The 14,299-nt window shown below is 35.0% G+C and overlaps 1 protein-coding gene across 3 annotated transcripts in view; it reads left to right on the forward strand.

The window, feature by feature from the left end:
• The window catches only part of CPEB2 (cytoplasmic polyadenylation element binding protein 2), a gene marked incomplete at both ends in the record, with an annotated part of 50,793 nt that overhangs the window by 8,310 nt on the left and 28,184 nt on the right, over positions 1-14,299 (forward strand). For 2 of the 3 annotated variants that reach the window (XM_082482358.1, XM_082482359.1), the window contains one exon: positions 6,076-6,166. In XM_082482358.1, the coding sequence (XP_082338484.1) occupies positions 6,076-6,166 (91 nt within the window). Of the gene's footprint in view, positions 1-6,075; positions 6,167-14,299 lie in introns of those variants that run through there. The other variant, XM_082482360.1, reaches the window with a different exon arrangement.

Raw genomic sequence — 14,299 nt, forward strand, 5'->3', positions numbered from 1 at the left:
TCTTGCAAATAAGCTTACTAAAACTTATTATAATGTTTTAATAATACACTTCAGTGTAACACACTTCAGTGTTTAACTATTTTCATTCCAGTAAAAACACTGCATTCTATGAATCTAGTTTCTGCGTCCCTCTTGAGTTAAGGAAATACACTGTCTGGGTGGTTTTCACCTTGATTTGTCCTTCCTGTTTGTTCAAACAAACAGTATGTGCAGTGTCCTAAAAGTTGAGCTTTATTATTGTGTTGAATATAGCTCTCCAGCTGAGAAACGTAAATGGTGAGGTACCATCTCTCACAAATGCAGATTTTTCTTTTTCTAGTTATTTTTGAAATGTGCTAAAGTTTTCAAAGAAAATAAAACACTTGTAAAACAAAATAAGTTTTAAGATTGTGTGTTACAACTGGTGTTCTAGATACTTAATTTGAACGGCTGTCATGTTGCTTCCATCTTACAATCGCTTCCATTTGGAGGATTTAAGATTCTCAGCATGACAGTTTTAGTACAGTTTAATAAATGTACGGTAACAGTTTAAATGGTTCATCTAGATGATATACCAGTCAATATTAGATGAAAATCAAGTTGCTAAAGTTGGGTTCTTGATGCCGTATTTAGACTCCTAAATAGGTGGCCTGTTTCTTCAGAAGTGCTGAATGCTTGGCAGCTCATGTTAAACTTGAAGACATTGGGAGTATCTAGCTGCTAAGTTGTCTTGGGGGGGGGGAGAGGAGGGTGAAGAAGGGAGGAAAAAAACAACCAAACCAAAAAGAACCCAAAAATTGAATAATAACTTCCCCTTCAAATGTTAATTTTTCCCTTATTTATTTTGTTGAAGCTATTAATATACAAATCTTCTAGTTTTGCCTCATAAGTCAGTCTTGCCAAGCCTTTAATCATCTCCATAATGTGTCTGGTTTGTTTCCAGTTTATGAATGTATATTCTTGAGCTGAAGTACTCCAGTATGGATACAGTACATGCTGTTGGGATTTTTTTGTTTGTTTTTAAATGCTTATGTATTTGGGAAGAAAGTGTGTCTTTGCCACAGGACCTGTTATTGGTGCATTTTAGGCTCAATTTAGCTAGCTTACATAGCAGATTGTGTCATTTTAACTTTAAAACACTTTTGTTGTCAGGTTGACTGTTCACAGATGTCTACCAGGTATTATAGTTCATCTTTACCGCTAATGATACCATGGAAAGTAACCAAGCAATTTCATGTGTCTACTTTAAGCCTTCGTCCTTGCTTTTTTATAGAACTAAAATTGTGGTTGTCATAGGTTTTCATTTTAAAAGTTTCTCATTTACACTAGTTATGGTTTCAACAAGGGGCTTATGATTACAGTATGTCTTCACTAAAATGAGAATGACGTGAAGTTTGGATGTTAGCAAAGGTGATATTTTAGAATATATAATGTACTTAATTGTCAGGTTGTTACTGCTAACATCAACACTGAATACTATATTCGGGAACTTTGTGATTACCTTATTATTAAATCATCTGTCACTTTCTAGTCTTAGAATGCATTTTTATTCAGGTCAGTTTTATGGGGAAAAAGTGGAACTTGTTAACTTGGGAACTGATTTTTAAAAAAGTTTGTTTAATTGGGCATTTTAAAAGTCCAGTTAATTCAGCAAGGTCAAAGTTACAGAGTCTTTGCAGGCTGCTAAAACCGTACTTGAGAATAGAAGCTTTATTATTTTTGTTTCCGGCCTCCATCAGATGGTGCTACATTTCTTTAGAACATGAAAGGACATGTAAAGGAGCAGATTTTAAAGATACTTGCTTTTACTAAATTTAGTATCTGTGTCAGAAGTAGTTCTACAGATAAGTAGTTTAAAGCATGTATCCAAAATTCAAAGTTGCTTGACTTCTTAACTATGAACAGCTATTTTTAGTGTTTGTGGTTAAAGATTGGCAAAATCGTATTCACTGTTTAATAGCTTCTCTCCTTGTATTTTTTTTTTGTGCATAAATGACAATATATAAGCTTTGAGATGTGACTGCACTGCATTTCTGCAAATGCTCAAACAGAATAATCTCTGCATAAATTGCATGGATATGTTTAGAAGTCTGAAATAGATTGTCCCAAGAAAAATTATTTGTCCAACAATTCAGTGTTGAAACTTACTCTTCAGAGAAAGCTCCCTCCTCTCACTCATTCCACATTTAGATGTATGGGGGGAGGACTTCTGAAATGCGCGCTCTAGATGTATTTTGCACATTGTCAAAAAAGTCCTTCTAGTACTAGCCATATTCTGCGGGTAGGATACATTGTGCTTCTCCTGTATTGTGTAAATTTGTAAAAATTCAGAAATAATTATCACTTTTCTGTAAACTTTCTTACATGGTTTTAACTTTTAAGTTGAGGTGACGGTTTGTCACTTAGCCATATACCTCTGAATCTGTCGGCAGTTATACCAAAACCACATTTTCAATTCTGCTGTGTATGAATGCAGTTGTGATTCTGGTATTGGAAAGGTAGGTGAAGCAGGATTCAAATGTTTATACAGTTTAAAAGAAGTGAAAAGCTAGTGTGAGAATTTGTAGTGCTTGGGAGAGGTTAACTGTCGGCTCCGGGGAGAAAACTAGCATTATATTGTGACATTCCACTGATATATGGACCTTCTGACACAGCAAGAGTTCACTTGCTTCTTAGCACAGGACTGATGAGCCACAGAGGTGAGGGGAAATGCAAAATATTTTACAGGAATTCAGCCTTGACAAAAGGGGCTTTTGGAATCAGGATAATACAAAACTTGTATTAATATATACACTTATGTATCAGTGCCTTTGTACTACTGATTGTCTTTAGTTTCATTATTTCAACACGGTTGATAAGCAGTTATCTTCTAAAACAACCTGGAGCTACTTTTAAAACAACATGGAAATAGTTCTAATTCTTGGGACTATTTCCATGTTGTTTTAAAAGTAGTTCCAGGTTGTTTTAGAAGATAACTGCTTATCAACCGTGTTGAAATAATGAAACTAAAGATAGTCCCAAGAATTAGGATTGTTTCCATGTGCATGGAAAACTATCTGAAACAATCATGTTCAGGGGTAATACTTCTTATGCTTGTCCCAAAGATTGAGGAAAATCACAGTGGAAGCTTTCTGATCAAGTAGAGCATGCAGTAGTAGAGCCATCCCCTTTTAAACTGTTGTGGTTATTTTTCTACAGCAGAACTTTCTAGACAATCTTTGCTGATATGACCTCCTACATCATTGAAATACTTTTAAGTTCTGCTTTGAAATGAAAGCTTCATATTTGCATAGATGATAAATGTGCTCTTTAAAGATACGGTGTACATATTTGGGGAGCACAAAGCAGTGTTTTAGCATTATAAAGCTGAGTTGCACAAAGGCTTAAAATTAACCTTGTACCCAAAGAATGACTTACTCCTTTTGAGATAGTTAAATTTCAGATAATGTTGTTTTGTAGTATATAGATCATCAATGTGGATCAGAATAGATCTTAAAAGTTTGAAGCACTGATTACCTAGATGTTACCCAAACTCACTAGTGCATAGTGTGGTGTACTCTGCTGTCTCACTACCCGCAATTCCCATATTTAAATCCTGCTTTACGGTAGCGTATTCACAACATTTTTGTATTGTGTGGTGTATGCCTATTGCATGTTTCCACTGCCAGAAATGAACAAGTAATACAATTCAAAGAAACAAACCTCCTTTTTTAGCTTTATGGCCATGAACTTTCTAAGGTGTGAAGGAGATGGGAAAAGTTTTTCTTCTGCTTCCAGCAGTGCAAGACCTTTCAATTTGAATACACAGAACTTGCAAACCAGAATGATGCAAGGGTGAAGTTACAATCATTGCACCATGTCAGCCACTGGAGCAGTTTACAGATGAATCACAAACGCATGTCACATGTTTTACTTTTGCATTTATCTGTAAGATCCACAACCAAGCTGGCTGGTTTTAGGAATTAACTGTGATGGAGCCCTTTCTTACAGGCTTCTGCCATCCAGAGCAAAGCTAAGTGCGCAGTAATGACCATTTGCCAGATAGTCATGTGTTACCTCAACATACATGTGTATAGCAATGACCAAAAAATAAATAAGATATTATTTAGTGAGCCTGTAACAAAGATAGTGTCACACATACAGTTCAGTCCAGTTTTTAGCAATAGTAGTTCTTTTCCCCTATCAGCTACAGGGGTAGCAAAGCACGCTTTCTGTTTACTCAGCATTTGTTTTTGCAAGAGCACTTAATACCTACCAATTACTGACTTCAGCTGAATTTAAGACTTTATTAAAAATCCTGATGAGATACCTTCTGAATGCTAGGGGACAGTAGGGAACAGATCTGGCTTTGTCACTGCTCACACCTTCTACAGAAAGCAAGTTTGCTATGGTAAGCAGGTTCTTTTCATTGTGCTATTGAGAAACAAACCTGCAAGGGCATGGAAGCAGATTAGTCACTTCAGTTTCATTCTGCTGCTTCTCAGGACAGCTAGAGAACTGAACAAAAGCCAGCCAGTCCCAAAATGAGGCTGCTGTGAACTAAAATAGTACTGTCGACTTGTTGGTGCTCAAACTGGGTAGAAGATCACCTCGCAAAGCGTCATGGCGTGTGGTTTGCGACATGGCAGGAGACAAGAGAAACCTACTTTTAAAATTTATCATTAAAATTATCTAATAGCTTCCAAAACAAAATAAAGCATCTGATCAAATGAACATAGCAGGAAGCCATTCCTCTTTATAGTTGTTTGAGGGAGAGAATTGGCAAAAAAGGCTTCTCTCTCTTCATCCCAACATTGTATCAAGATGACTAAACTTTCTAAGAAAGTAAAATCTTAGTTTCATCATGGCTTGTTTTGCAAAGCTGTTGATAAGTCACAGTTTCTGATTTCTCGAAAACCTCTATTTCCAAGCCTGCAAAACTCACCAAACGTGAAGAATGCCTGCTTGCTGAGGGATGTAGTTTGAAATTAATCTATGTTCTGACAAACTGTCATGGAAAATCACAGTGAGTGTGGGTCTCATACCTTCTGTCCCCATTTAATATGTACTAAGTGGATGGCTGCATCTTTAGTGAATTTTAATGGTAAGGGGATGTGTGTGGTGTATTTCATCCTACTTTGTTGAATTACTACAGTGCAGCCAGAGAGCAGACAACAATAAAATTAAGGCATGGTTACAGTATTTCTTTAAGTGCAATACAGTCCAGCCAGAAGCCTTGCAAGTAGAAGACATAAAGGTTTTTACACAAACTATTTTCAGTCTCTGAAGTTATCCCAGAAAGACCAAAGAAGTCATCTTTTTTCTGTCTCCGTAACTTGGATGCATTAGAAAATGTGGGAGAAAATCTCTTAGTTGACCATCAAATCAGTGAAAACATTTGATTTATTATAATAACTAAATAAATATTATAATAACTAAAAAAAAATTGTCCTCTCTAAGGCTGGTAATCTATTAGTAAGCTTTGTGACATTTTCTTTTCATAGTGTGGCTTTAATTTTCGAACCTTTAACCACTTAGCGTTGACCATTTGTAACTCAAGTCTTTGTATGCAAAGGGTCTCCAATTAATCACTCAGAAGCCAGGAAGCACAGTCTCAGCAGGGGGCTGAGGGACCACGCAGGGTACTTAGCCAACCACCAAGAAAATGCTTTCTTTCATACGAGGTGGCTGTCCTTCTTGTCCTGTAGCTCCCTACCTTACTCACTATTTAACTTCTGCGTGAAATGAAATTGAGCTCTTGCAGACATTACTCTCCTGCATCAAACAGCCTAACGCTTAACTCTGCTGTGGATCATTAGAACTGATTCAAGCAGTTCTTCTGAAGGAAACAGGCAATCACAGGCTATCAAAGTGCATACACAGAAGAGTTCTTCACAGTGCATCTCTAGTTTTATATTTGGATGCTATTAAACTTACTGTTAATAAAATCAGGTCTTACTGTTAATAAATTCAGGTATCTTAAGCTTTTGTATCGTTGTCCATCTCCATAGTGTCTGAGCGTACAGCCTTTAGAAGGCACCTTTGTCTCCCTATCAAGTTTCCTGTTAAAAAGTACAGAATTTGTATTCCAATACTAAGGATTTTGTTCTCTTTTAGGATCGAAATAGAATGTATGACAGTCTGAATATGCACTCTTTGGAAAACTCCCTTATTGACATTATGAGAGCAGAGCATGATCCACTTAAAGGTATGTTATTATGCTAAATAAAGAAAAAAGGGTCATCCATTCTGCATATTTGAATTAATACTGATTGCTAATTTAGATTCTAGGTTCATATTAAAATAGCAAATGAATTATTTTCTCAACTCGCATGGAAGGTCAATCTCAAGCTGTATTTTATTGAAAACATTTGTTTACGGTTGTTTAAAACTTAAGCTTTAGTATCTTCATAGGTTTTTCTCCCTCTCCCCTTCATCCTTCCCTCCTTTCCCCCAAGAAATTCATAGTTTTATTTGAAATTTACTTGTCTGCTGTACAAAATTCTACCTCCATTTGTGAAGACGCACTGTTCTGTTAGAGGTAGCCAAGAGAGGGTGGGAGGGGAATCAAACCACTGCCACTGTTAGCCGGTTAATTTTCCCTTTCTTTGCAGTGGAAGCTGAAAAGAAAATTAGGTCCACTGATAAATTCAGGTTTTTCCCTTTCAAACGTTTTTTTCAAAGCTCCTGGAGGATAATAATGTACCTAATTGTCCAGTTTTTGTTTGTCTGACAAAATCCAGAAATACACTTGGCTTTAGAATGCTGGTTCCACTTACCCTTCTGGGCTCTGTTCAAATCATCTGGCCACAGTAGTAAGCATGTAGCTAATATTTGTGGGCTTCAATTTTAGCTCAACTATTTGCTGTGCATTAGCTCACTCTTCTGAATTCTGGTTTTCTGTACTTATTCTCAGGTGGCATTTACCATTGAATTTTGGGGCAGGGAGCCCAAGGCATTTTATTTGGTCTGATCAAATGTTACTACCTTTTTGGTGTTATAATTAGACTAACACAATCTAACTTTAAAGTTACCCGAGACTTCAGGCTTGCTTTGCAGAAATTAAGTCTCAGTATTGAAGTAATTGAGAGGAAAAAAAAAAAAAATATTTCTTTTCATATTGTTATTTACTCCCATCCATTCTCCATTTCTAGAGGCTCCTAGGGTTATATTTTACATAACTACATAAGGGCCTGTGTTCTCCTAATTTGAAAGACACTTTTATAGAGTCTGCTCATGGTTCTCATAAGATCTGTAATCAATTGGAAGACCTGTAGTATTCAGATAGCATGTAATAGTATTGTAAGATTTCCAATGTAAAGCCAAAAGTTTGTGGGTTTTTTTCTTTTCGAGCTGTAAATCTCTACAAAGCGTCAGTAAGTAACTGGCTAACTAAATGCTACCTAATTTTCCTCCTCTATAGAGTGGAAGCAGAAGTTATATTTTCTTAGATGTTCTTAAATCTGATCTCATTTCTTACTGCCTATGGAGAATTAATTCCAGTTTTAATAATTTTATCTTTTAAGTCCATTATTAAATTGAGTTTCTGTCTATTCTGTGTGTTTGCAAAACATTACTAAGTAACACAAAGGGGTTGAAACCTGTGACCAGTTAGCTCAGTGGTAACTGCTGTGCACGGAAAGCATGCATATGTCATCAAAGACAAGGTAACTAGTTACATCATCCCTGTTTCAAAGCATTGTTGCTTCAATTTGACACACTCAGGTGGTGGCTAATATTTCTTTGGTTATCTGAATCCAAATCTACCATCAGGAAGTATATTAAAAGGTAAAGCTACTGTTAGGCATAAAATTAGAGAATGCAGATCTTCTGTCGCGATATACTGTCATTGGCACCTCTCATGTTCCTGAAAACCAGTCAGGGTTTCAGAGGCACAGCGAGCAAAGACCCATTTTTATTTTTATTCATCTCTCCATGTTTCATTATGATACAATAGATGAAAATGAAGTATTTCCAACAATCATTTTTCAGCGAGAATAAGACAAGACAAAGCTTTAAGAGGTTAAAGTGAATTGGGTGTCTATGTACAGACACTTGAAAAACTCGGTAAAGTTTCCATAGTTATTCTGTGCTTTCTAGGGACATGAGTATACGGTTTCAGTCTACAGTTAAGAGATTTATTTTTTTTTTAACAGTTTCATCATCATATTCTTGCAGTGAAAATTCTGCTAAGTTTTATGTTTGAACTAAAACAGATGGAAGCCATAGATAGTGATGAATTCAAAGGAAATTCATTTTTCTTGTTTGAGTGCTGGAGAACAATGCACACGCCAACTGAATTTAAATAGAGTAATTGTGTGCTGTTATTTAAATTGCTTGATTAAGGTATTTTTTTTCTCTTTGGAAGTTATTATTTCAGCTGAAAAATTAACAGTAAGACACAAGAAGTGTTCCTTACTGATTGAAAATGGGAAGAAGAGATCACATCCTAGAATAGACTTTTAGTTCCTCTCTGCCCCTCTTCTGTTCAGTCACCATTAGTTGGCATTTCTATAACTTCTGGCAACTTTAACTTTTTTCTGTTCTGCAAACCATGAAACACTAATTCTGTTATTTCAGTCTCTGTAGCTTTTCTTTTCACCACGGAAAATCTGACATTTACTCAAGAACCTATCGTATATGCTTGCAGAATGTGAAGCATTAAGAATATTATTGTTATTTATTTGTTTTTTGTATTAATATATAATGTACTTTGTTATAAGTAAAGAATATTTTGAAACTAGAGAATATTTTTATGACAAGTTTTTAAGTAAATCTAAGCACGTTAAAACAATGCATCTTTTATATCTGACCACAGCAGTAAAATGAAGGTCCCTGGAATTTTAAGCACGTGTTTCAGATTTAGCTGCTTACAATATCTGGAGTATGACTAAGCATCTTGTTTCAGATTTTGTACAACGCAGAACAGACGCTGTGTGTACTAGCTCACAGCTTTAAGTTTTGCATTTCAAGATCCATTTTAGAAGAAAGACAAATTTCACCAGTTTTGCTTTCATGAACTTGAAAAAACTATTTATTATAAGTTGAAAGCTAAGTTTATGCCTGCCAAAAAACTTTATAGATGCCTAGTTTCAGCTTCGCTTAGACAAAGTTTAGTAATTACTACAAACATGATTAAAAGAAAGAAGTAATTTTTAGCTTTCAATAAGATATTTTTTAAAGGTAGGTTAATAGGGAGTAGATGTTTGACTTCACTAGTCATTGCAGCAGAAATACCGATGATTTTAAAACTAATCTTTCCCATGCAGCTTTCTTGAAGTACATTTCATAAGACATTAACTAATGTTTAAGATCACCCCATCCAATCAATGGAATAGAAACTGAAGTTAAAATTAATAAAAGTTAAAAGAAATCAATTCATTTTTACATCATTGTTCTTAAATACCCTTTTTATTCTTCTAATAGCCCTTAAAACTAATTTGAGAGAAGAATTATAATATTGATAGCCTGAAATAATGGGCATTGGTATTAAAACCGTTTTCCAGACATGTCTTGTGTACTTGCATTTTTTTCCCTTCTCCTCCTCCAAATACCAATGCTTCTGGATGTCAAGATGTAGAAAACTTGGATTCTAGACATTTCAGAAACAGGAAGGCCTATATATTTGGGCTAAAACAATTTATGGAAAAAAACTTAGAAGAAATGATTATATTTTGCATGGAATATGTATTAGAGTTGAGGAGCAGGTGATTTAATGGAATTCGTTATCTACTGTTTTAAACATCTTTCTAGTAAAGACTATGGTATTTTATATGTAACTTAAGGGCTTGTCTTTTCTAAGGCAATAATATTGAAAATGTACTCGATTTACAATTCATTTCTGTTTCCTAACCAAATCTCTTATAGCTCTGCAAGCTAGATGTAAGTTAGCACTGAACTTGAATTAGCCCATAGCTGTATTAGTGGGAATATTAACTTCATGTCAAATTTTTCTCCTGTTTCTTTGTGAGGGGCAAACCAAATTTTGTAGGAAAGTTACACAATTTTTTTTTTTTTGTATAGCTAGTAGTAAATAATAAAAGTAAATCACTATTATTTGGCTTATCTGTGGGGAAAAATAACGATGCACTTAGAAGTCTGTTTCGCTTTTGCTTGGTTTTATTTTCCTTTTAAATTGCTTTAGTTGAGCTTTTCAGCTCTTAGACATCTTTCTTTTGAAAGCAACCTGCTGGCGCATGCTCAGTGAAGAAAAATAAAAGCATTGGTGACTCAGCAACACAGTAGAGAACATTTTCTTTCTTTGCATATGGTAACTTCTGTTTTCAAAGAGATTTGGTTTACATTTTCTGTTACGAAGCTGTATGGCTTTAAAGTTACACAGTTGCTTCCTAGAGTAGTTCAAATTGAGCTCAGAAAAGAGTTTGTGAGGCTGAACAAAACAAGTATGGAAGGAAAAACTTCATTCTTTATCATATAAAGGGCTTTGAAATTGTACATACAGATAGTTTCCTCTTTCTGTCATAGAAACTTTTTATGATAAAAGCATATATTTAAGACTCATTTGTCTAAACAGACTGACTCTGAGACGACACACTTGGCCTGATTATGACTTACATAATTCTTACACAAGCATTTGAAAGTATAGTATCTAGGCTTTCTGTAACTAGGTGGTGTCTAAACATGGTTTTGTCCTGTTGTCTTAACTACGCTGATTCAAAAACTGAGCTTTCTGAAACTGCTGCAATCCTCAGCCATTCACTGGTCTGTTAAAGTGGGTTGGGAAAAGCTTAACTTGGAAGCTTTTTCTCTTCCAGTCAGAAGATCTCTTGATAAAAGGAAGATGGGAAGGAACTTTGTGAATCTCAGTCTCTTAATTCAACCATTTAAGACTTTAAAAAAAAAAAAAAAAATGGCGGGGGGGGTGGGAAGTAGGCATGAAGTATCAAGCTTGTGAAACTGTGAGTCAGCAATGTTTAAAGTGGTCGTTTTCATATTAAAACATTTGGGATAGATTTAAGTATATGGGGATTCCCCTAACACTTTAGTTAAATAGGAATAGAAAAGTATGCGTTTCCAAAAGTAGATATGAATTTGGCTTAAAATGAAAAGTGAGTAAGCACAACAACATCTGTATGTTCAGCAGCAGCTTACAAAAACATTTAAATTTCCATTGCCCATATTAATAACGTGAGATTACAGAAACTAAGTTAAACTTAGCTAAAACTAAGTTTGTTACTCTTTCCTCATGGTTTGGATTAGCAAGACTTTTAACTGGACTGAGTGGATAAACTAGCCCACCAAAATTTATTTGCAAGCTTTTTATTTTTTTCTGTCCTTACAGAAGAATACATTGTGAAAAATACATACCAGCAGTTCTGGTAACATTAATCACATTTAGATATGGCTAAATTCAATAGAACTCTAGCTGCATAAGAAATGTCAAACATACCTGGTTCTCTTTAGCAATACTATTTTGGATTTAGCTATGATACATGAGAATTATTAATTAGCAGTAACATGATGAAGCTGCAAGTTCAGGTTTGCACAGAGAAAACTTATATAAAGTGATACTTTATGATATAGTACTGTAATAATTATTTGTACCAGATAGCAGCATGGTTCTAATCTTGGATGCCGTAGAGCTAAGTTCTGTAGACAGTCAGTGAAGTGATTACTTTTCATTTCTCAAGAATGGAATATGTCTATTATTTAAATCTTAGCTATTCTCTAACTAATTTGTAGTTGATTTTAAACTAGTAAAACATCTTTATATATTATTAAAATTTCTCTTATGCAGGTGGAGGCCACTGAATCACTAGAATATCTGTTGAACAGTTTATATGATTTTAGATGACTGACATTGAGGTAGAATGGGATTAGATAGGATTTGTGGTGAGGGAAGTTCTTCAAATGGTACTTTTTTTTAAAAAACGCATCAAATATCATGCAGTGAAAATAGTTGACTAGAAAGAAATATGTGATAGAAGTAATTTGTTGTAATTTAATAAATGAATAATAAAATGTTATAATTAATAACGTCCTACAATTACTCCCATCTTCTCTATTTTATATAGTGATATTTTAAGTGAGGCTTAATATTGCATATATCCATTTAACTAGAATAATATGTTCAAAAAAGTGTAGTCTGAGCTCTGTATAAGACTGATCTTGCACCCAGTTCCACACATGAAGTGTTCTGAATTTATGTATATCACTAAATTCAGGTGGACACCCTAGAAACAGCATTTTGCTTCCGCAGATTAGTCTGAGGGATAAGACCCTAAGTTAAGGTATCAAATAGCAGTGATTATGTTTTGAAAAAGTAAGCAAACCTTCTATGTTAAAAATGTTAAGGTTGTCAGCTCAAGTACTAGACAAGGGAGTAAACACAAATATTAAGTTCACCAGAATGCAATAATACAAAGTATGATTTCATTGAAATAACCATGTAAATAAGACTTAAAAGAAGTATTACTACAGCTGTACGTGTACTGAATACTCTGTTACGCGTTTTGCTTTCTAAGGCTCAAATCATTCATTATCTGAGCGAGCAAATTCATCTCCATAACACAGCAAGATTCAGTTTCTTTGTGTTTGTGTGACTCATAGGTTGTACACCGCAGTAGTGGGTCCAGCTCTGTACTGCACTCTCTCCCCGCTACTGAATGAGGGGTGCTTTATTATTTCAGCTTTTTCAGTTTGGTACCTATGTGTCAGATGCAGCTTATCTGTGAAGCTATAGCGGGGCAGGGAAAGCAAAAGAATGTAAAACCACAGTTGTAAACCCAGAATTTACTATCTTTTAAACCAGCTTTCCTCTCCAGGTGTCGACACTGGTGGACTTCTCTCTCCTGCTAGGCCTTAAATCTGACCTCTCTTTCTGTAGTAATTACGGAATTTTGTCTCCCTTGATGAATAGAAAAAGAAGATAAATGTATATAGACAGGGAGAAAAACTGTCACCACAGACTCAAGGAGGTTCTAGATGAGAGAATAATTTCTCACAAATTCTATTGTTATTCTAGATAGTTACAGCATTCTGATTGCAAGAAGCAGCTCGTATTGTTGCAAGCATTTCTGTAGCACTACATATAAATACGATGGTGACAGTAAATAATCTTGTAAAATCCTTGCTGTTCAGCAAAGGGGTATTACCTTTATAGACCAAAGAACTAAGAAGTAAAGCAAAGTGACTTGTTATACACCGGGCTGAGCAAACTAGTGGCAGCTCCCAGATTACAAATTAAGGATGCCTTGTTCCTAATTCTTTTCTTATTATACCAGCATGCATTGCTAGAAGGGCAGAATATTTATAGTTCCAAGAAGCATTAAGTATCGCTGTAAATGTTGAGTATGACAGAAAAAATGGCTTGTATGTTAAAACTGGACATCTTGAACATAGGGAACATGAACAGAGAGGCTCCTGCAAAGATTTTTGTTTAATATCTTGTCTAAGCCTGCTCAAAAATTCTGTAGAAGTTAGAGAAGGCGGCAGAGTCCCTTTGGGTGGCATTCATCTGTCCTTTTCCAGGAGACTGCCATTGCCCTTCACCGCTTTCTCCACACTTTCTAATTCCAAAGCAAATAGTTCCTACCTAATCTGCAGGTGTTCTGATACCATCAATTCTTATAATAATGAAATCTGTGGGAAGATAAATAGTACGTGGCTGTATAAAAATCTTTTTGCCACAATTACTGTAAATAATAAGGCTGAATAAAATACCCTAAATGATCTTAATCTTGCTATTCTGAAATTTTGAGTGTAAGAGTTCATAATGTATATTTTTTTCTATAGGTTTTGGTAGGAAATTTTCACATTGGTTTCCTAAAGGGGAAGAGCAAAACTTAAACCCTATTACTTACAGATTTTCAGCAAAAGGATTTTTTATTTAACCCCAAAGGTGTCCCTTGGGACACAGAATTACTATTTGGAGAAATTACCAGTCTTGCTGTTAATCACATGGGTTTACCAACAGTAGGGGGTGTGGAAAAAAAAAACATCGGTGTATGATAGGAATTGTTAGACAACCTCAATATATGGATTGGTGATATGTTTTTTTTTTTTTTTTCTGTGTTTTTTTTTTAGAAAGAGTGAGCCTTATTAAGTTATGACAGTCTTACTAATACATCTTGCAAGCCATCTGCATGTATTTTCCCCTTTAAACCTGTGTGAGTTCTAAACACCCATTTCTTCCAAACTGGTTTCTTCTTTATGCCTCCACAAACATTCTCGTTTCCTCCAAAAGATTTAAGTGTTTAAGTTACAGCATTTTTTTTGTATATGCTTACAGATTATAAGCAAGCAAGTATGTTTTAATAGCAAGATAGATGGAAATGTAGTTTTTTGCACATTAAAGCACAGTTCTTCCAAACACAGCAGC

The sequence above is a fragment of the Vanellus vanellus genome, assembly GCF_965231255.1.
Source record: "Vanellus vanellus genome assembly, chromosome: 4".
NCBI lineage: Eukaryota > Metazoa > Chordata > Aves > Charadriiformes > Charadriidae > Vanellus > Vanellus vanellus.